Source organism: Astyanax mexicanus, chromosome 9, assembly GCF_023375975.1.
Source record: "Astyanax mexicanus isolate ESR-SI-001 chromosome 9, AstMex3_surface, whole genome shotgun sequence".
Taxonomy (NCBI): domain Eukaryota; kingdom Metazoa; phylum Chordata; class Actinopteri; order Characiformes; family Acestrorhamphidae; genus Astyanax; species Astyanax mexicanus.
The window spans coordinates 36,110,764-36,132,987 of record NC_064416.1 but is presented as its reverse complement, the minus strand read 5'-3'; the positions used below and the strand labels follow the sequence as shown (position 1 = coordinate 36,132,987).

The 22,224-nt window shown below is 38.7% G+C and overlaps 1 protein-coding gene and 1 long non-coding RNA gene across 2 annotated transcripts in view; both read left to right on the top strand.

Moving 5' to 3' along the window:
• The window catches only part of LOC125804584 (uncharacterized), a 432,046-nt gene that overhangs the window by 116,632 nt on the left and 293,190 nt on the right, over positions 1-22,224 (top strand). The gene's annotated exons all lie outside the window — the stretch shown is intronic.
• Positions 1-22,224, top strand: part of gmps (guanine monophosphate synthase) — a 39,748-nt gene that overhangs the window by 4,462 nt on the left and 13,062 nt on the right. Inside the window, exons 2-11 of the mRNA XM_022679796.2 lie at positions 2,790-2,968; positions 6,362-6,476; positions 9,487-9,584; positions 9,730-9,833; positions 13,371-13,564; positions 16,388-16,553; positions 17,332-17,483; positions 18,976-19,149; positions 20,597-20,702; positions 21,525-21,640. Coding sequence (XP_022535517.1) covers positions 2,790-2,968; positions 6,362-6,476; positions 9,487-9,584; positions 9,730-9,833; positions 13,371-13,564; positions 16,388-16,553; positions 17,332-17,483; positions 18,976-19,149; positions 20,597-20,702; positions 21,525-21,640 — 1,404 coding nt within the window. The remainder of the gene's footprint in view (positions 1-2,789; positions 2,969-6,361; positions 6,477-9,486; positions 9,585-9,729; positions 9,834-13,370; positions 13,565-16,387; positions 16,554-17,331; positions 17,484-18,975; positions 19,150-20,596; positions 20,703-21,524; positions 21,641-22,224) is intronic.

Here is a 22,224-nt window from a genome sequence, read left to right as displayed (position 1 = left end):
CTGAACTGGTACGTCTGAACACTAAATCGCTTTTGAATTGGCCACTCAGTTCAGGTACAGGCCCTCTCTGGAACATGAATGAATTGTTAGTGACTCTGCATTACAGCGCCTGCAGAAATTTTCAAACAGAATGGTAGAGATTTAATGTGTCCAGCTGGCTTTCAGATTTCTTTGGCCCTTAAAAATAGATGGAAGAATTTTAGTGGAGGGAATCTGTTGGCACCTTACAATATAATTCAAATAGGATTTTTGATACAAATATATACACTTCTATTTGCTTAAAAAAAGGTATAGTTATTTCAGTTAAACAAATGTTGAATAAAAAAATCTAGTATTAATGATGTTAGGGGAATATTAAAACCAGCTACAAAAAATCAGAATCAAGAAAGTGGTTATAAAGTTAAGGTTGACCAGTGTAATGTATATACAGAGCTGGTTTTAATGTTGTGGCTCTTCTGCATTCAGTTTGATCTGCGTATGAATAAAGTATTATGCAAAATATATAATGCTGCTTTTTGTTTATCTCGGTATAGTTTTGATGCTTTTTAAATGAGAATGTTGCATTGTGCTGAGTTACAGAGTTGAACCCTAACCCTAAGAAGAAATAAACAAAAGTGTAGCTAAATATTTTAGTCAATATGTTTTTTTAGATGCATCTGGTTTTAGAGAAGAATATATATTTTTTATTAATTGTAAATACAGTGTATATCATGGCTGTGTAATTAAATGCAAGTATCTCTAAAACTACAACTTTATAGGAGAGAGATAAAACATGCTTAACTTTTATTGGAACCAGTGTTAAAAGACTTAATTTCAAGTAATTTAGGCGAATTTCTATTGGTCAAGAAATGTTGACACAGTGTAAGGGACAGTTTGTGTGTAATAATTATGTAGTGACCTAAAAATAGTTGATTTTCATTGGACAGCGACAAAATACACTAGATCAGTCTATAATTCTGGCCACAAATTCTTAAAAGATAGTTTTTTTTTTTTGTGGAATCAAATATACATCATTTTGGTTAGAGAAGGCTGGTTACTCACTCCACAGAACACGTTTCCACTGCTCCAGAGTCCAGTGGAAATGTGTGTTACACCACTGACCCCTGGCATGTGCGTATTGGCAAAAATGAATCATTTTTATACTTGGTGAGCCATTTTAGACACAATAAAATTGTTTGTTTTATAGTTCACAGCAAGTCATACCATTCAGAAGAGCTGTGTGTGGTTTGAGCAAACGTGTTTATAAAAAGGACATGAGTGACTGTAGACCTAATGTTTATCAATGGTAGCCTTGCAGATATCTGAAGAAATTATAGATGGCAAGTAAAAAGGTAGTGGTGGCAGAAGGTTATGTTTCATTTTTTTGGTTAGTTGCTTTTCTTTTGTCTTGTTTCTGTTTAAAAATAACAAAACGACAACAGGGCATTTATTGCTTACTTTTGATTTATAATGCTAATAAAGTAATATATAAGTCTTATGAAGAAAGAAAAACATTGTTTCACCAGTACAAATATTTACATGGGTATTGATTTAAAGAAATTATGTAATACTTTTTTTAAGTATTTTAATTCTGTCCATAACACAAGTGGATTGAATATTTAAAACCAGTCCTTAGGAATACACAGCTTTTAATAAAAAAATCATAATTGAGTGTGGAGGAGACAAAATATTCTAATAAATGATATTGGTGTGTTTCTACAACCATTTCTGCAAAGCCAAATATATTCATCTTAAAACACGGCTCCAGACTTTTTTTTCACAATTTTTTTTTCACGGGCGTCCCAGAACCATCCCAAAGATTACCGCTGTATGTATTTGTGTATTTTTCTGCTGCCATAATGTTATATGCTTTTATTAAATTTCCATGTTTTATACAATTACCAGTAACTGCTCCTTTCTCCTGAATTTGAATGCACTGTTATGAGTTTTATACACTCATTCGCACCTTGTTTAAAGTTGGACAAAAACAGAGTAAAGTAACATTTCCTGATCTTGCTGTTGAGGCAACAAGACTAGTACACACAGTCATGATTTAACTAATTTGTTTTCAAATAAAGTGTTTAACCGATTTTTGCTGTTGCCACTTTTGAAGCTCCACAGTTGACCCACATTGGTGATCCATGAACCAAAATTATTTTTCCCACTAGCGCCACGTTGCCCCGCCTCCTCTTTTGCCATTACAAGCTAGCTGATTGGCTCTATGTTGATGGGCGGGACTTTAACCATAAACAAACTCTGTGTTAAGCCAAAAAGAGCTTTACTCTCTCTATATCTACACTTTTTTTGTCGGCGCTTTGACAGTGAGGCTGTAAAAACAGGGCATCTGGTAGGTCCCAGGCGTTTTTCTGGCTACAGCAGCTTCTGCTAGAGATCTGAGCAACATAAACACACATACGCATATATGCGTATGTATATATGTGTGTGTAAAATGGGCAGCACAATTGCACCTACATATATACAGACATCACACATTTCACAGTATTTCACAGCACATTGTAAAGACTGATTCTAGCATCCGCAGGGTCCGTGTGGATCATCTCTGTGGTCAACCCAACACATTTCATAGCTGGGTTTGTGCCTGATGTGTGGTATGTATCACCTGTGTGAGCTTCATGTGTCCACAATTGTGCTGACCTGAGGAGACACGTCCATTAAGACCGGAGTCATGCAGTCATGCTCGTCTCACGCCACTCACGTGCTTCTTAATGTCATCACGAGGCTTAATGAATGTCAGCTCATACTGCTTAGCCTGGATGGTTTGATGGATTTGCGCTTTTTCTTTCTTGCAGCTGGATATCAGTAGCGAGCCGAAAGATGCGCTGTGTGACTATGAGGGGGCCGTGGTCATCTTGGATGCTGGGGCTCAGTACGGGAAGGTGATTGACCGGCGAGTGCGAGAGCTGTTCGTCCAGTCGGAGATCCTGCCCCTAGAAACCCCCGCCTTCGCCATTAGAGAACAGGGCTTCAGGTGAGGAATGAGAGGCTATATTCATCTGTATTAAAAGCACATTTACTAAAGCAGCAGCTTTAATTGTAATGTTGCCAATTTCATCTCCATTAATGCACACTCTCTCTGAGTCCAGTGTTAGCAGTGTTAAAATAGCATCTCCTTTATTAGATCCAAATCACCCTCAAAAAACACGGATCAGTCCATCTGTAGTTGTCCACTAACATTTCCTATTTTATAACCAAGATCTTCTGAGCTAGAGGTGTGTTTTAGCTACAGTGAAACTTGGCAATTCGACTTGTATTACGATATATGATACGTACAGTATATAACGTATATCATAATATATTGTGATAGTGTAAGCAAAACGATAGATTGTGATTGTTTGAAACTATTTTTTTGGAAAACTCCAAGTATAAAACATGTAGATATGTAGATGTCATATATTGCAATATCAATATTTTGGCCCAGTCCTAAAAATATGGATAACATTTTAGTGAAAAAAGAAAATTATGCAATCAGTGTGATCTTTTGACAGAGTACAACACTGCTTTTGGGCTTTTGGCCGGCAGAAAGAGTAAATTCCCAGGCTCCTTTTGGTTTTTGTTTTTGAAGTCTTTTTGGATGGTACTTTTGCCTGTAGGAACGTTGTTGATTCCTTTTAATTCCTGCCCTGCTTATCGTGCTTCTCCCAGCCAGCCCACGCATTCGCTGGCCAGAGTGGCATAGCACCTAACAGCACAAAAGGAGTCCTGCTGAGACACCACACACACACACACACACACACACACACACACACACATTCGCCAGCGTGCAGGCAATGTATCCTTACCCCATACGGTGTGAATAAATGTGTGAATTGCATTTCTGTCCTGGTCTCTCTGTGAGGCTATATAAAGAGAAAGTGAACATGTTGAATTCACTGGGTTTTTCATGTTCAAGCCAGAGATACTGGGGATTCGTGCACTCCAGTGGGATTTATTTTGGTTCCAGCTGTTCGATTGAATAAACAGGAAGGCTTACAGTTTGTTTATTTGCTTTGTAAAATGCAGGGAAAAAACACTTAAGGCCTTGATACACTTTCGAAGGCTGTATAATCAGCAATTTTATCCTGTTATGATTTGGGTAGAGTTGGAATACGTAGAGTGCTGAGCAGATGCGCTTTGGGACAAACAGTAAAAATTCTCTCTACATAATTATAGTCCAGAAATGCTAGGTTTGTTTTAGTATTTTGCTCTGCTTTGTTGTGAAGGAAAGAGAAAAATAAGTGTTTTTAAGCAAACTTGAATCCTATACGGTAGCTGACACAACATACTGCCATTCTTTCTCTTTTTTTATCTAATTCCACAATAATCATATGAACTCCCCTTTCACCAACAATGACCCAACATTTACCCTGCGTTCACACTGGAGCACGACGAGTCGCTTGTGTCACCCCGCATTTGTCGCTTGTGGGCATGTCAAGCTCAATGTGCACGTGTATCATGGTCCAGCCTCCGACAAGAAAAAAGGCAAAAAAAAGGAATCGCTTGGCCCATTTATTATCCAGCTGTAACTCCCAAACTTGCTGGACTCTTGCTTGGGCGTTTCTGTGATTTACCTGCGCTGGAAACGCAGCCGTTCCCGCAGATCAACGTGGGTCCACCCCACTCAACAGAATAAACAAGGAAAAAAACTAGAAATTTAGAGAGCAGAAGCTTGAGGACGTCGGACCGCCTTGTATGTGATGGGTCCAAAGAAAAGCTAGAAGCCAATCGGGTCAGAATGTCGCTTTACCGCGTCATAATTCATGTGTCGCTTGTCGCCCTGTCGCTTTGTCGCTTTCCAGTGTGAACGCAGGGTTAGGCTCGTTGTAAATTACCAGGTTGAAGTGACTCAAATCTGATTTTGTGCTCAGTGTGGCTTAGATTTTTTAATGGCTGTGTGAACTTGCCAAATCCATTTTTTTTCCTCCCAAAGAAGATTTGAGTCACTACCATCCTAAATTGGGATACGTATCTGATCCTTGGACATGCAACATGAATGTGATTGATCAAATCAAAATACATGCGTTTTTTTTACGCTACATGCTTCTCTCTCTCGTACCCACACATCTCTTTGGTGCAGCTGTGAATCTACTGTATAGCTGCAAAAACAGCAAAAGCAAACCGCCTGGCCTCTTTTCTCCTCCTCGACCTGAGCATGAACTTCAGACCAGCTGTTTACTCTCCACTCCAGCAAAAGATGCTCCACATATGAGCTGCCTACTCATCCGTTTCCCTTTAAAAAGCTATGAGTCGTCTCTCAAATATGACGTTTTTTGTTGTTGGTGAAAAAGGCGACATTTATACACGTATCAATGTGTGCATGCAAAGCGTTTCAGGGACAGATTTGTTCACATTACGCACAGATACAGATCACTTACATTTGTGAATATAATGTCAAGATGGCTAAATCAGATCTGAGCAAAAGAGGGTGAGGACAAGCGCATAACGCCTCTGATGCATGTAATTTTTGAATCGCCACTGATTCAGGATCCCCGGCAGTAAGCACACCCTGAGGAAAGTGCTGCTTCCCCACCTCTGATACATCAGCCAACAGACACCTGTGCAGGGCCAATTGTGCTTTTTCATACACCAGCTAACTATGGCAAGCAGCAAGGTCTGGAATTCGTATTATCGCATGGTATCTTCAGATCATAGTGGCAGCACCTTGTTAAGCTCTATTCAGTTTAGGTGAAAGACAAAAAATTTTGTTTTGACTTATCGGTTGGCTTATTGGTCGCCAGTTGAAATTTACTTAAAGCAGCACTAGTTAGGATTTCCTTGATTTTTGATATTTTTAAAGAAGTGAAATTACAGCTTGAAACTCAATGCAGCGCTGCATTGAGGTGTAATAGGAGGAATAGCGGTGCTCTCGTGTCTGTGCCGGGCTCCTCTGAGCTCAAACCAGGCTCTGTAAGTTTTCCGAGGCGGCCGCGACCAACGCTCGCGAGAACTGCAACCTGCTTTCCGACCTTTAGTTCTAACAGTTCTACAAGGACTACTGGTTCATTCTTTACTAACTAACATACAGACACTCTGTCAGAAGCTGGAAAGAGACTGAATATGTCTGTGAAAGCCAGAAAACAAAGAGAAACTAATCCGCCTGAAACATTTATTACACTCTACAACTGTAGGGGGAGCCCACAAACAAAAAATCTCAATCCTTCCTAGTGGAGCTTTAAATTGTAGGTATTGTACATGTAAAAAAATCTCTGAACCATTCCTTATATTGCTTTTTAACATTTGTTCCACTCTGTTACAGAAGTAAAAGCAGCAGTTTGCGTGAAACAGACCTCAGTGTTTATATCGTGGTCAGGCTGTTTTGGACAGTGCTTGGTTTAGCATGTACTGTTCACTGTGTGTTAAATACTGTATGCTCCTCTTTTCTCAGGGCCATCATCATATCTGGCGGTCCAAACTCAGTCTACGCAGAAGATGCCCCCTGGTTTGACCCGGCTATATTCACCATTGGGAAGCCTGTCCTGGGAATCTGCTATGGCATGCAGGTGAGAAAAGCTCCTGCCTCTGGTATTTGAACAAGTACATGAGAATCAGGAACTAATTTCAAATTTCACCAATCATAAAGAGGGTACACCATATTTTAAGGCACAATATCAATAAACATCAATTTTCTTGTCTATTTATATACATAAGCTGCATTTTAAGTGGCAATAGTAATCTATACAGCTTTCTCTCCTGAAAACTGTTTGGGTGAGTAAAGCACTTCTGTTTATTTACAGTAAGATTAGATTTCAGTATTTTCATCAGCGTGGTTAGCATCAGCACTAGCAGCAGCGCAAGCCGTGGTTAGCAGCGCTTAACGCTAGTACCGTATTTTTCGGACTATAAGGCGCACCGTATTATAAGACGCACTATCAAAGAACGCCTATTTTCTGCTATTTTTCCATACATAGGGCGCATCGCATTATAAGGCGCGTTAAGTGACACTAGAAAGGGTGCCTATATCAAAGTGAACAGGGGTGGCGCCATGTTTCCCTTCCCCCACCGGGGGTGGTCGCTTGCCGGTGGAGCGTCTCAGTATACAAATCTAGCTATTTCAAAGTCAAACGAGTGCTGGATATTAATCTACACAGATTCCTCTCCTGAAAAAACTGTTTATTTGGGTGAGTAACGTGCTTCAGTTTATTTACAGTAAGCTTAGATTTCCAGATGTCCACTAAGGCTTGCTGCACCAGCGTTAGCATAGCTATCCGCTAGCACGCTAGCTAGTCACCTAAACTAGTAAAGTTAACCCAAACTTAAACGACAGCGTTACACTGAGTAATCCTGCGTGTTCTGGTAAGACAGTGAGATATTAGCTAGCGATTCGTCCCCCGTAGCTTGTTTTAACACGGTAAACAAGCAGATTACAGGCTGATAAAACTCACCTCTGAGAGAGTTAGCGCTTAGCATCTAGCTAATGCTAGCCAGGCAAAGCAGCACAGACTTACAGGCCGATAACTCACCTCTGAACGGTGAACGCTTAGCGATTAGCATCTAACTCTAATAATACTGCTCCAGCAGTATTAAAAGTGCTAAATTTAGAAAATACTGATCTCTGAACAGTGAAAAAGCTAGCTAGCTAAGCGGTTAGCATCTAGCTAATGCTATTGCTGCTCCAGCCTCGGAGCGGCACGGCTCTGCACGGAGTGTGTGTTTACTGCTCCTTACACCTGACGGGTAAAATTTAGATAATACTGATCTCTGAACAGTGAATAAGCTAGCTAATGCTATTTGCTGCTCCAGCCTCGGAGCTGCACGGCTCTGGACTCTGTATAGCACTGAAACTCTGTATAACGCTGCACGGAGTGTGTGTTTACTGCTCCTTACAACCTGACGAGTAAAATTTAGATAACACTGATCTCTGAACAGTGAATAAGCTAGCTAGCTTAGCGGTTAGCATCTAGCTAATGCTATTGCTGCTCAGCCTCGGAGCTGCACGGCTCTGGACTCTGTATAGCACTGAAACTCTCTATAACGCTGCACGGAGTGTGTGTTTACTGCTCCTTACAACCTGACGAGTAAAATCCATACAAAAGGCGCACCGTATTATAAGACGCACTGTCAATTTTTGTGAAAATTCAAAGTTTTTAAGTGCGCCTTATAGTCCGAAAAATACGGTAAATACCGTCCAACAGCACTACACTGAGGAACCCTGAGTGTTCCAGTAAGCCAGGCTGATATCAGCTAGCGTGTCATGCCACTAAGCTTTTTAACACTTTAAACATGAAGGCCACAGTCTGATATACAATGAAAGAGCTAGTACTGCGATTAGCAGCTAATGCTAATGTTGCTCCAGCCTCAGTACTGGAGAAACTTCACTGAAACTTCTTTATAACACTGCACTTCAGCAGAGGGGCTTTACTGCTTCTTAATACCTGAAGGTAGAATTCATACATAAGGTGCACCAGATTGTAAGGAGCACTGACGATGTTTCGAAATATTAAAGGATTTTAAGTGCACTTTATAGTGCGAAAAATACGCTATTAAAAATTTGGGGTGTGCCATATCGTATCGCACGCAATAATATCGCCAATGTTTTTCAGTATCATGAACAATATTATACCCTGAAAAATTGTGCCATATCATCCACCCCTAATTATCACATCAGGGTACTACTTTTTTTTTTTAGCAAAAGAAAAATTCACTCTGTTCTGTACTGTGCAGTATCATTTATTTTACTTAAGTCCTAGATATATGGAGATATATGGAGTGCATTATTAGTATCATGACATTTTGGATCATTCTGTTACAAATCTTATAAAATTCTTGTATTTTTTTATATTTCAGTTAGGACTGTGTCAGATCATATTGTATACAATAATAACATTAAATTTTCATTTTGTTGCAGTAGTGTATTCTTAAAATAATTTTTAATTCATTATTTTGTCATATCACCATTACAATACTATTTTAGGGCCCTTTTTCTGTTATAAATGTTAATGGTGGTTTTACAATAAAAAATCTAAAACATTTTATCACCCATCCTGTTAACACCTGGTCACTTCATGCATCTTGAGTATCCGAATAATATCTAGACAAGGCCTCATGAAAATGCAAGTGTAAACACACCAAATACATATTTAAGGCAAATACAAATCCATCATTCAGACCATCTCAGAGGGTGGTCTGAGACTCATTTGAGTCACATTTGTTAGTAGTGTAAACAAATTTGACAACCAAAAACACCTTTACAGTACAACTGAAACACCAGTAACAAGTGAATTCACATGTTTCATCCCACACAGCAATCAGATTTCAGATTTCAGTTTGGTTAACTGGAAATGCGTTTCACTTTCAAGTGTAAATGCGTATGATTTTAAAATCAAGATACAATCCAGGTACTAGTCACATGAAGTGAGCAGGTGTGAACGTACGTTATATATAGCAGTGCTTTGCTTATTTGTTTTTTTGTTGATTCATTTAAGATTAGAGGTTAAATTTTAAGGTGAATACAGAATTTATTTTAATATGTTTTCAATACTAACTTATTCCGTGTCTGTTTATGTGGAATAGATGATGAATAAAGTGTTTGGGGGAACAGTACACAGAAAAAGTGTGAGAGAAGATGGCGTGTTCAGTATTGGTATTGACAACTCCTGCTCACTATTCAGGTATGTGCTAATTATCAAATATCAAAGTCCATACAAGTTTCCGTGCACTTCACTTATCACAAACTGCTTTTGAAGTGAAATATTACTTGAATAGCTTTACATATGTATATTAAATTATGTGTATTGTGTGTATTTGGGTCTACAGGGGTCTACAGAAGGAGGAGCTGGTGCTGTTGACTCATGGTGACAGTGTGGATAAAGTGGCAGATGGATTCAAAGTGGTCGCTCAGTCTGGAAACATTATTGCAGGTAGGCATAGAATACTGTAATCTGCATGCTTTACTCTGACTCAGTACAAATAATGATCTTAGTAATACATTGTTGTAGATCATTTTTCTATGCTTTAAAACAGGCAGAGGGTTGTATATTAGGTTAATTATTAAAAAATATTATTAGCGTATTGACATTTTTCTGCACTGATGAGTAGATTAGTGTCATCACTGTCCTGATTTCTCTTAACCCATACAATATATTAGGCAAGTAATTACTAATATGATTCATATCAGTATATTGTGATACGGTTAGCAAGGAGATATAGGCTATTGTGGTTGTTTTCAATAGCGGTGTAACAAAGCACCTTCACACAATTCATCACGATTGAAAAATTTGACTATGTGCATAGTTGGGAACTTGCGATTGCATGGTTCTGTTTATAAAATGTTATGCAGTTGCATTGTTTGCAAAATCCCGCTGGTACAAGCCAAAGAACCAGTGGGCGTAAGCAAAGGGTGGAGGCTATGCCCGTCATTTTTGACTGAAACTGATCACACAAGTGTTTTTCTTTCCGCTATATGGAGGGGAGGTGGGTGGGTCTCATCTTGCCTCTTCAGGCTTTGACTCTCATGGGCCTGGAGAGAAATGACAGATCTCCCACTCAGCCCTCACAAGCAGGAATGATATATTTCCAGTAATGTAGTGAAAAAGTGAAAAGTAGTGAAAAGTAAGATGCAGCCAAATTAAAAGTGAAAAGTCACAACAAAAAAAACAGTATATGAAAAGTATTTTAGTAAAGATACTTAAAAACCCATTTAAGTAAAGTGATGAATATTTCCTTTGTTGCTGTCCGCTTAGAAAATAATATTTTCACTGTTGATTGCCTAAATAAACAAGTGATTCATTATGAAATTGAAGTGCATTTTTCATTGTTTATAGCCTTAAAGTATAAGGATACTTTTGGATACTGTTATAGGATTGTTGGTAATTGTTGTTATAAACATTTATATCAAATGGAAACGTGCTTAATGTGGAGCTCCACAGTACAAGCAATGAATTGACTGGCATGGCAAACCACCAACCACAGTAACTTCATGTAGAGAGACACACATTTAAAGTCTTACCTAAAGCAACACAGTCATCCATAAAGCATCCCAAAATGGCCTTTGTCTCTTCCCTCTTGTGTTTTTTGTTATTGGCTCCTGGTGCAAAGCTGGAAGTTGTGATTAGTGACCAAATTTAGGGGGCTCCCCCTACAGTTGCAGAGTGTAATAAATGTATACAGCACTGTCTTAACCCTAAAAAAAAAAAAAAAAAAAATATATATATATATATATATATATATATATATATATACACTGCTCAAAAAAATAAAGGGAACACTCAAATAACACAATATAACTCCAAGTAAATCAAACTTCTGTGAAATTAAACTGTCCACTTAGGAAGCAACACTGATTGACAATCAATTTCACCTGCTGTTGTGCAAATGGAATAGACAACAGGTGAAAATTATTGGCAATTAGCAAGACACACTCAATAAAGGAGTGGTTCTGCAGGTGGGGACCACAGACCACTTCTCAGAACCTATGCTGTCTGGCTGATGTTTTGGTCAGTTTTGAATGTTGGTGGTGCTTTCACACTCGTGGTAGCATGAGACGGACTCTACAACCCACACAAGTGGCTCAGGTAGTGCAGCTCTTTCAGGATGGCACATCAATGCGAGCTGTGGCAAGAAGGTTTGCTGTGTCTGTCAGCGTAGTGTCCAGAGGCTGGAGGCGCTACCAGGAGACAGGCCAGTACACCAGGAGACGTGGAGGAGGCCGTAGGAGGGCAACAACCCAGCAGCAGGACCGCTACCTCCGCCTTTGTGCAAGAAGGAACAGGAGGAGCACTGCCAGAGCCCTGCAAAATGACCTCCAGCAGGCCACAAATGTGCATGTGTCTGCACAAACGGTTAGAAACCGACTCCATGAGGATGGTATGAGGGCCCGACATCCACAGATGGGGGTTGTGCTCACAGCCCAACACCGTGCAGGGCGCTTGGCATTTGCCAGAGAACACCAGGATTGGCAAATTCGCCACTGGCGCCTTGTGCTCTTCACAGATGAAAGCAGGTTCACACTGAGCACATGACAGACGTGACAGAGTCTGGAGACGCCGTGGAGAGCGGTCTGCTGCCTGCGACATCCTTCAGCATGACCGGTTTGGCAGTGGGTCAGTAATGGTGTGGGGTGGCATTTCTTTGGAGGGCAGCACAGCCCTCCATGTGCTCACCAGAGGTAGCCTGACTGCCATTAGGTACCGAGATGAGATCCTCAGACCCCTTGTGAGACCATATGCTGGTGCGGTTGGCCCTGGGTTCCTCCTAATGCAGGACAATGCTAGACCTCATGTGGCTGGAGTGTGTCAGCAGTTCCTGCAAGATGAAGGCATTGAAGCTATGGACTAGCCCGCCCGTTCCCCAGACCTGAATCCGATTGAGCACATCTGGGACATCATGTCTCGCTCCATCCACCAACGTCACGTTGCACCACAGACTGTCCAGGAGTTGGCGGATGCTTTAGTCCAGGTCTGGGAGGAGATCCCTCAGGAGACCATCCGCCACCTCATCAGGAGCATGCCCAGGCGTTGTAGGGAGGTCATACAGGCACGTGTAGGCCACACACAATACTGAGCCTCATTTTGACTTGTTTTAAGGACATTACATTAAAGTTGGATCAGCCTGTAGTGTGTTTTTTCACTTTAATTTTGTGTGTGGCTCCAAATCCAGGCCTCCAAAATATAATTTTTTTTTTTTTTTTTTTTTAACATAAACAGTAGACTGTTATGTACTACATAAATAGTGGAAAATCCACCTGCATGTTAGCCCTCACCACCAAACAAGCACAGCATGAAATAATATTAAAACAAAAGCACAGTGTCAGTAAAAGCTTTAACAAGCCCCAGACTAATATTTATATTTAAGTTTGGGGGAAATTTACTGCAAGCTAAGCTTACAAACAGCCATATTTTACACTTAACATGATATATTTACTCATTTAACCCGATCGCTAATGCTAATCGCTAATGCTAATCGCTGCTAGCTTCCGCCAGCTAGCCTACAGCTTTAGCAGTTAAAACAAACACTTTAACTCAACTTATATATCACATATTTACACTCTATTTAAGGGTATTTTGTTATAACTTTTAGAACTACATACAGGTCGGAAAGCAGGTCGCAGTTCTCGAAAGAGGCGCAGTTCTCGCGAGCGGCCGCCTCGGAAAACTTAAAAAGTCTGGTTTGATCTCAGAGAAGCTCCGGCACAGACATGAGAGGACCGCTATTCCTCCTATTACACCTCAATGCAGCACTGCAGTGAGTTTCAAGCTGTAATTTCACTTCTTTAAAAAGTTCAACAATCAAGGAAATCCTACCTAGTGTGCCTTTAAACCCACAGTCTCACAAGTCGCAAGCTTTAAATCCAGTCAGAGTTTCCCTCATTTCAGTGCAAGAACTGACCAAGGTGCGTATTTTTGTAGTTTGTTGATTAATTTTATGAATCTGATATGATGTCACCCTCTCTTTCTCAGGCATTGCTAATGAACAGAAGAAGCTGTACGGCACACAGTTTCACCCCGAAGTGGATCTGACGGAGCGGGGAATGGACATGCTGCGGAACTTCCTGTTCGAGATCGCCGGCTGCACCAGCAACTTCACCGTTCAGAACAGGCAGCTGAGCTGCATCCGTGAAATTCAGGAGAAAGTGGACAAATCCAAAGTGCTGGTGAGGAGCAGCCTGCAGTTTAAAGCAATAAATCAGTTTTAGGATTTAAGCAGCCAGTCAGTCAGCTAAGACACGTGCAGTATCTGAAGCTTATCTCTTAAATGTTGTACTGTAGCTATAGAGCACATATCTCATGACCGTACTGAGCGCGCATGCAATGCACCCATCACATAACCACTGAAAATCCTTTATGTGGAATAAAGAAATCCATTTATATAGAAGATAAGAAAAACAAATGAAAAATTGGATTGTGTAGCAAGTACAGTGTAATGTTCAGCATGCAGTATCCAACTACATCCTACCACCATAGAGATTTTCTATGAAGTCCAATAGATTAGACATAAAGAAGTTAAGTCAAATAGATCTTTGGAATTACATACAGTGGCTTTTAAAGGTATTTATACATAATTCTGTAGTGGAATAAAAAAAATTATACATTGTTTTCGAAAGTTTAATCAAATAAATATCTAAAAAGTGTGATGTACAAAAGTATTCACCCCCCCTCCTCCTAGTAGAGCCACCTTTTACAGCAATTACAGCTGCAAGTCTTTTGTGTCTCTACCAGCTTTGTACATTTAGAGACCGAGATTGAGATTAGGGTCATTGTCTTGCTGGAAGGCCTCCAACAGTAAGCCACTGTATATCTGTATTGACATTGACATCGGCACAGAATCCCTAGTTAAAGTATTGACCAATAGAGGCTCAAAACAGGGGTGTCAAATTTGTCAATTACTGAATTACTGGGCATCACATGATACCATATCATGATACATTACCGACGATAATATTATCACGATATTGTGATACTCGATTTATAACAAAATAATTCTCTACGATACCTCACGGCATCTGTGTTGCTGAAGAGGATCAATTAGGGTGTGGTTCTTGTGGAGATTAAAGCCCATAAGCCCCTCCTCTGTTCATTACTGTGGATGCTATCAGACATATTTAGTAATTGTTAATTTTTTTTTTTTCTGTTGACTGCCCTATATGAGCCCTCAAGTAAGCTTGCTTATGCAGCGTTTTGCAGCGTAGGGTTGCGGGTGGCGCATAATTATTATTATTTATTTATTATTATTTTTTTTTTTTCTTTAAAAAAAAAAAAATCTTATTGTAAATTAATATTGCGATTTTGAGAAGTTTTAAAAATACAAGATGTGTTGCTTTAACACATACCTAGCATTTAGACACTAAAAACTACAGACAAAAGAGCCACAATTAACTAGACTAGGCTGTTAATTAATTGGGGGCTACATTTGTGCGAGTGTGTGTAAGTGTGTATGTGTGTGTGTAGGTCCCTAGTGAAACAAAGAAATCTTATTGGATCTAATGACCTCATTTAAATGCATACAGTTTCAGGCTCAGATCTGATCACTATTAGCAGGCTAATTCTTGTAATTCCTCTTATTTCTCAGTAATCCAGGGAGTTGACAGAGCTACACTGTATTATGGTGTGTGTGTGTGTGTGTGTGTGTGGTCACATGCTTAATTGCATGTGTGTGTGGTATGAGGGCAAGTAATTAAAAGCTCCAATTAATCTGTGCTCTTTCCTGAAGCTAGGTGATTGCCTCCTTCAGCTGCAGTAAATTGGGCCTTATCTCCAGTGAATATAGTGAGGCCTATATTGGATTTAGATTATTTCAGCCATTGCCTTTTCTATTATGCTTTGCCTTATGTTTTGTAAATATATATTTTTTAAGGGCGTGAAATATTAGCCTGTCTGTGACTGCAGTAAATATTTAAAAAAGATGTATATACTATAAATCTGTGATTAAATATAGGACCAACATTTTAGGCAAATTTTGAATAGGTCGGGTGTTACATTTGAATAAATGAGGAACACTCTATGGAAATGTATCAAATTTAGCCCCAGGGTTTCGCACAGCACTTCATAGTTAGATTAGCTGCCTCGACAATAAATGCCCCTTTTCCTGACTATGTTGCTCATTTCATTTCATTTTTTATTTTTTTCTCCCTCCTTTTCTTTGGAAAGTGTCTTTGCAATTATGCCAGGTGCTATATGAATTGAACTTTGGCACAATCATAATCAAAAACTAATAGTGTATATTAGGGATGTCCCAGATTCAATCACATGCTCGCAAATTTGGGTCGATCACGTCATTTTCTAAGGGTCTGAATCGGGTGAAAAAGATCTGGATCAAATTTCTACGATCGGATGTATCGTACAGGAAGTGTGAGCTGTGAGCTGATGGCTGGTAGGCTTTATCCACGCTTCATTTTCTTCCAAACTGTCGACCTGTGCTGTAGATTGTCTCTCACCCACTCTCTCAAACCAACCCACCCACCCTAAACCGCATTAATCTATTATTACAGTTTTTTCACCTAATAAACAGGGAAATACCAGAATAAAAAAATATTTATTAATTGTGAGTATTGGATCGGAACTCTGTAGATACTCAAAATAAAATGTAATTGGGACATCCCTAGGGTATAATTATGATTTATGAACTTATCTGGTTTAAGCTTTTTGTAAATTGGACTCCTAAAATTTAGACAAACGTTTTTTTAATCCATCATTTAGCCAAAAGACATTAGACAAAAATAGCATTAAAACATACCTTATCGACCACCATAGCAAGAAAAAAATTGCACTACACATCTACTGTATATCACAGCAACAATCTTCACTGCAATCACACTCCCAGTTTTTTACAGGAACTGAACTCTCAACCTGTAGATTAATTTTCTTTCACTGGAAAATCTTTATTCAGAATACAGTGTAGTCATAGACTAGGCTTGTACCCTGTTTAGGTAGATTGACCTATTAACTACTAATCTTCGTTTGTGTGTGTTTGTGTGTAGGTGTTGCTGAGTGGTGGTGTGGACTCCACTGTGTGCACAGCTCTGCTGAATAAGGCTCTGAATCAGGAGCAGGTGATCGCCGTTCACATCGATAACGGCTTCATGAGGAAGAGAGAAAGCCAAAGCGTGGAAGAGGCGCTCACCAAACTCGGCATTAAACTTAAAGGTAAACTATATGTACAAATGTTTGTGGACAGTCTGTCTAATGAAGGCATTCAGTAGCTTTTTATGTTGAACCTGTTGCTGATTGGAGCAGATAAACATGAACCTATTGGAACCCTGCCTAATGCCAGGCATGAGCTAGAGGGGCTTAAAGCCCTCAAGCATTGAACTTTGTTGGTGATCTAGCTCCATCTAGTACTTTTAGGATGATATGGAGAGATGGGGATGAGGTGAGGTGCTGATCATCCAACATTCTGACCTGACTAAGGTTTTCTCATTGAATGCAACCAAAGCCTCCTTTGGAGCAATGCTCTAAAATCTAGTAGAAAGCCTTGCTTGGACAATGGAGACAGTTACTCCAACAAATCCAGAATTTATATATATATATATATATATATATATATATATATATATATAATTTTTTTTTTTTTTTTTTTTTTTTTTTTTTTAAACGTTCCTTGATTGCAGCATAAACAGTAAATGAGTGCCCAGGTGTCCACTTTTGTCTATATAGTGTATTTAAAGCTGTGTCATTAAAATAATATATGTAATACAAATGTAGTGGCTGCAGGGTGATGGTCAATGTAATGTTTTATATAAAAAAAATAAGTTATTAAAAAAATGTAATATGCATTTTTAGGATATCCTGCCAAACAGTCTATGTACATATATACAAAAAGATTAATAATAATAATAATAATAATAATAATAATAATAATAATAATAATAATAATAAAATATAGAGTGACTTATACCAAATTCTCTCCGTTTATTTTTTGTAGTGGTAAACGCAGCACACACTTTCTACAATGGCACCACAACACTGCCCATCTCTGAAGAAGACCGCACTCCCAGAAAACGTATTAGCAAGACCCTCAACATGACCACCAACCCTGAGGAGAAGAGGAAGATCATTGGAGACACGTTTGTCAAGGTATGTAGATAAAGCCTAGACCCAGGACATCAAAACCAGGCAAAGACAGTTCATAGTGGTCTTAAAGCTGGTTCATACTACAACTGCGTCGGGTCAACGCGTTGCCTATGGCACATTTATACACCTGCGTTCATGCGTCTGCGATTCCGCATCACTCCTCAGTTTTAATCATCATCATCAGAAGGCTGCACAGCTGCTGCTGTCCACATCACGCAATGTATAGTTAAATTCTTTTGGTGTGCATCGGGCTAAAAACTTGGAAAAGTCATGGAACTTGAAAATACCAATTTCCAGGCCTGGATAAGTTTTGGAAAAATAAAAATACCCAGAAAGTTTTGGAACAATCATGGAAATTTGGTCTACAAATCTTTGTGTTTCAGTTTATCGATAAAGAAAATCTATTTTGAGTTAAAAAATACATCAGCTCAGAGTTAATTCAGTAATTTAGCTCTGCACAATGGAGCTTTCAGGATCTGACACATTTTATTATTAAAAATTGGGTGTCAACATTTTATCTGATTCATTTTAGACCTACTATAATCCATTTTAATTATAGTTTTAGTTGATTTTTGGTTTTATTCTCCAAATCGCTTTGTCTCTTATAATATAGTACAAATGATTTAGTCTGCCAGACATAAACCACACAACACTATTATTGCTGTCCCCTCTCAATAATACAGGAAACTACTAGATTTAAAAAATGTATTTTGATTATGATTAATTTTTAAGTTACAATCCCCTGACCTAAACCCAAATGTATAGCTTTAATGTCTACAAAATGTACAGAGGGTGTCAAGATTTCAATATTTTATCGAAATCAATCGAAATTATGTCAGCCTCGAAGTCAAAAAGATGATTGTCGATCCCTCCCTCTAAGCTACGCAAGCACTGTTCCTGTATTTTATTATTATTTATTTTGTTATGTTGCACATTGCTGTGCACACTACTGCTACCAAAAAAAAGCCAGAAGATGGCATTACATATATCTTAAATTATTTAAATTTGACCATTAGTGCCTAATGTGGTGTATTACAGATCACTTGTATCACTTTGCATCACTTATATCAAGCTCACCTTTTGATATAAGATATTGTAAATTTGATGAATCAAACCAATGACTGACCATAGACTAATCTAAAACTGGCATAGGCCTCTCTGCTGTAAAAAAAAAGAAAAAAGAAAATCGAGAATCGAATTGTGACCATAAAATCGGAAATAAAATTGAATCGAGGATTTAGAGAATCGTGACACACACATATATATATATATATATATATATATATATATATAAAATAAAGAAAAAAAACACATTGAATGAGAAGAGGTGTGTTCAAACCTTTCACTGGTATTGTATATAATTATATTGATTTATATGTTAACCTGTGGATCAGTCTGTTGTTCTTGTGTGTGTTCATTGAATGAAGTGGCCAAAATTGTTAGTATTTTTTTTCTTTTCCTAATTGATTTCTATTTTTCATGTGTTCTGGTCCAGGTAGCGAATGAGGTGATTGGTGAGATGAATCTGAAACCGGAGGAGGTGTACCTGGCACAGGGCACACTCAGACCAGACCTGATCGAAAGTGCCTCCCACCTGGCCAGTGGCAAAGCTGAGGTCATCAAAACGCATCACAATGACACTGAGCTCATCCGCAAACTCAGAGATGAGGTACGACCTGATAGTACAGTTACACACCAGTGTTTAAAAGTTTTCAGTATTCACTTTTTCAGTAATGTAAAACCTGAAAATCTTCCTGCTCCTGTCTTGAGCGAGCAGTGGTGTTCCTTTGGGATAGTAGTACAGTGGCTTGCAAAACTATTCATATCACTTTAACTCAAAAGAGATGAAGCTGTGGAGACGTTTAAAGCAGAGTTAGGATGTAAAAACATATCCCAAGCTTTGAGCATCTCATAAAGCACTGTTAAATCGATCATCCAGCAATGGAAAAAGTATTCTACAACTGTAAACCTACAAAGAACGTGGCTGTTCACCCAAAATGACAGATCGAGCAGGGAGAGAACTGATCAGAGAAGCAGCCCAGAGGCCCATGGTCACTCTGAAGGAGCTGCAGAACTCCACAACTAACTATTTAAACATTTTAAACATTTTTCTTCATTTTTCATCAATTTCGTTTGATTAAGGCATGGCACACTATCATAAAGGTTGTGGGAGGCCAGACTCGGATGACAAGGATTCAAGTTTATGGTCTTGAAACTGCTACCTGGTCTTAAAACTCATACTGGATTGCCACACTTTTGATTGAAACCCCTAATATTGCTTCAAGTTACAGCTTTAAATATTTTGCTCTAGCAAAAAGGAGTGCTAATTATTCTAATGTAATTTGTTTGTTTTAACAAAATTCTGTTTAGCAATTAGAAGTTGATCTGATCACATTTCTGCTTAAATTCATGGAAGAATACAAAATATTGTGAAGAATTGCAATATAAAATACATTTTATCAGCTCTTTATAGGCCTGTCATGATAAATAACATTACTAATTTATCATTTACAATAAAAAGAAATTACCTCAATAATATTTGATCATCGTGATATCATCTATTAAGTTTATTTGTATGTTTGTTCACTTTTATAACAGTGAACAGTATTTTAGCCACTCATGCAATATCAGACCAATGCTATAGTTGCTTTTTTTCTGTTCTGTTATCATTATATTCATTTAATCTAATGGTCTTATAATGACAATAATATTGTTTATTACAATAATTTCAGTTATGTTCATTATTCAGCATATTTTTAAATGTTTTTATTGGATTATAAGGCGCAATGACTATTTATGGGACAATTAACCGATTTTAAGTGCAGCTTATAGTGAGAAAAAATGAGGTATTCACATTTTCTTATTTGGTAGTGATGTAATACAGCACGGAGGCTTGAAGACAGGGTTTGAATGTGTCTCCTGTGTGAGTGTAATCTCAGTCTCGCAAAGAACAGCAGCTTTCTCATCAGAATGTTTCCCACTGTGGGCCAGCAGAAAGAAACTGCACTTATGGGATGTACTGTCTTCCATGGAGTTGAGAAAATCATGCTTATCTTTGTCTCTTATCATGTCTCTTTCTCTGTGGTTCTGTCTGTGTGTGTGGCGTGGACCACCAGGGGAAAGTAATCGAGCCGCTGAAAGATTTCCACAAGGATGAAGTTCGGGCGCTTGGTCGAGAGCTGGGGCTCCCCGAGGAGATCGTCTCTCGACACCCCTTCCCTGGTGAGTACCAATTAGGGCTTCACAAACCCTCACAGACGGCTAGTGTGAAGAGTTGTGGATCACTGTTTAGTTTATCTTTCCACCTTTAGTGAGAAACACTTACCTAGGGGAGTTCAGTTCCAAACCTGGAGAGCCAGTGTCCAGCACAGATTAAGGGTGTTTTCACACATGTAGGTTTACATCTTTGGTCCGAATGAGTTGGATGAGTTTGTTTACTTGGAGCATTTTCACCCTCGGTTTGGTTTGTTTTCACACAGAAGAAAACTTATACGCATCAAAATTTGGCCCAACAAACTGCACTAGCAGAGTTTTTTTTTTTATAGTTGTGGTAACTATCTGTGTACTGAACAGCAATCAAATATGAGGTGTATATTTGATAGATGGGTCGAATTATGGTCAGATCACGTTCTCACCACTAACATATCACTCTAGAGTGACTGAGAATTAATTTATTATTATTTATTTACTGTTTACAGTAGATTTACCCTTATTAATAATCGAATGTAAAAGGAGTCTGAGGATAATCTTGTACACTCATTTGGCTGCTGGGATTCTAACAGAGAGCTAGAATCAGACACAACATCTGGCAAAGCAGCTTGCCGAACTCCTAACTAACATTCGACAAACCAATGAATATGAAATACAGAGATACTTCGCCTGCAAAGCTGATGACGACAGAATGGCCACTCACTAAACTGCAGTATGAAAACAAAACTAACCAGACCAAATCTACAAATTGTAACAACCTCATGAACCTTAGTGCAGACTCTGGTCTGGATTGTCGGTTGTAAAATACCCTCTGTGTGTGTGATTGAATTGTAGGTCCAGGCTTGGCCATTAGAGTCATCTGTGCTGATGAGCCGTACGTCTGCAAAGACTTTGCTGAGACCAACAACATCCTGAAAATCATCACAGACTTCTCCGCCAGTGTTAAAAAGGTAGGAGGCATTTTCTTTTTTAAGATAACAAACATTGTATGTAATTGTATATAGTATATTAATTTAAATTCCAGCCTTTGCAAGAATTTTATCCAAAAATTTGACCTGAAAATGCGCTTTTTGACAGAAATCAATAATTTACAATATTATACACTCAGTTCTGGGGTGTTATTCCTTCTAGTCCACATCTGGCTAAATTAGACATGGTGCCAATAGGTTTATGTTTATTTGTTCCAGAGAGAATTACTTCTCTACAGGTACTAGATAGGCTGTGTGTGTATGTGTATATGTATTTGCACAACTGTGTTAGAAATGAGTACAACTGACAGTAGCTATAAACATTTACTAGAATGGGTGTCCACAAACATTTGGACATTTAGGGACTGATTCCCAGACAGAGATTAACCCTAGTTGTAGAGTGGATTTTCCTTTCAATATAAAATTCTATTTAAATTCCTTTTTAGTCCAAGCAACGGATATAATCTATGTAGTTCATGCAGTGCCTGTCTGGAAATGTAATATGCCTGCATTGTCTAAATCTTTGCTTTAGTTCATGTTCCTGCATGTTTTAAACGGCAGTTAAA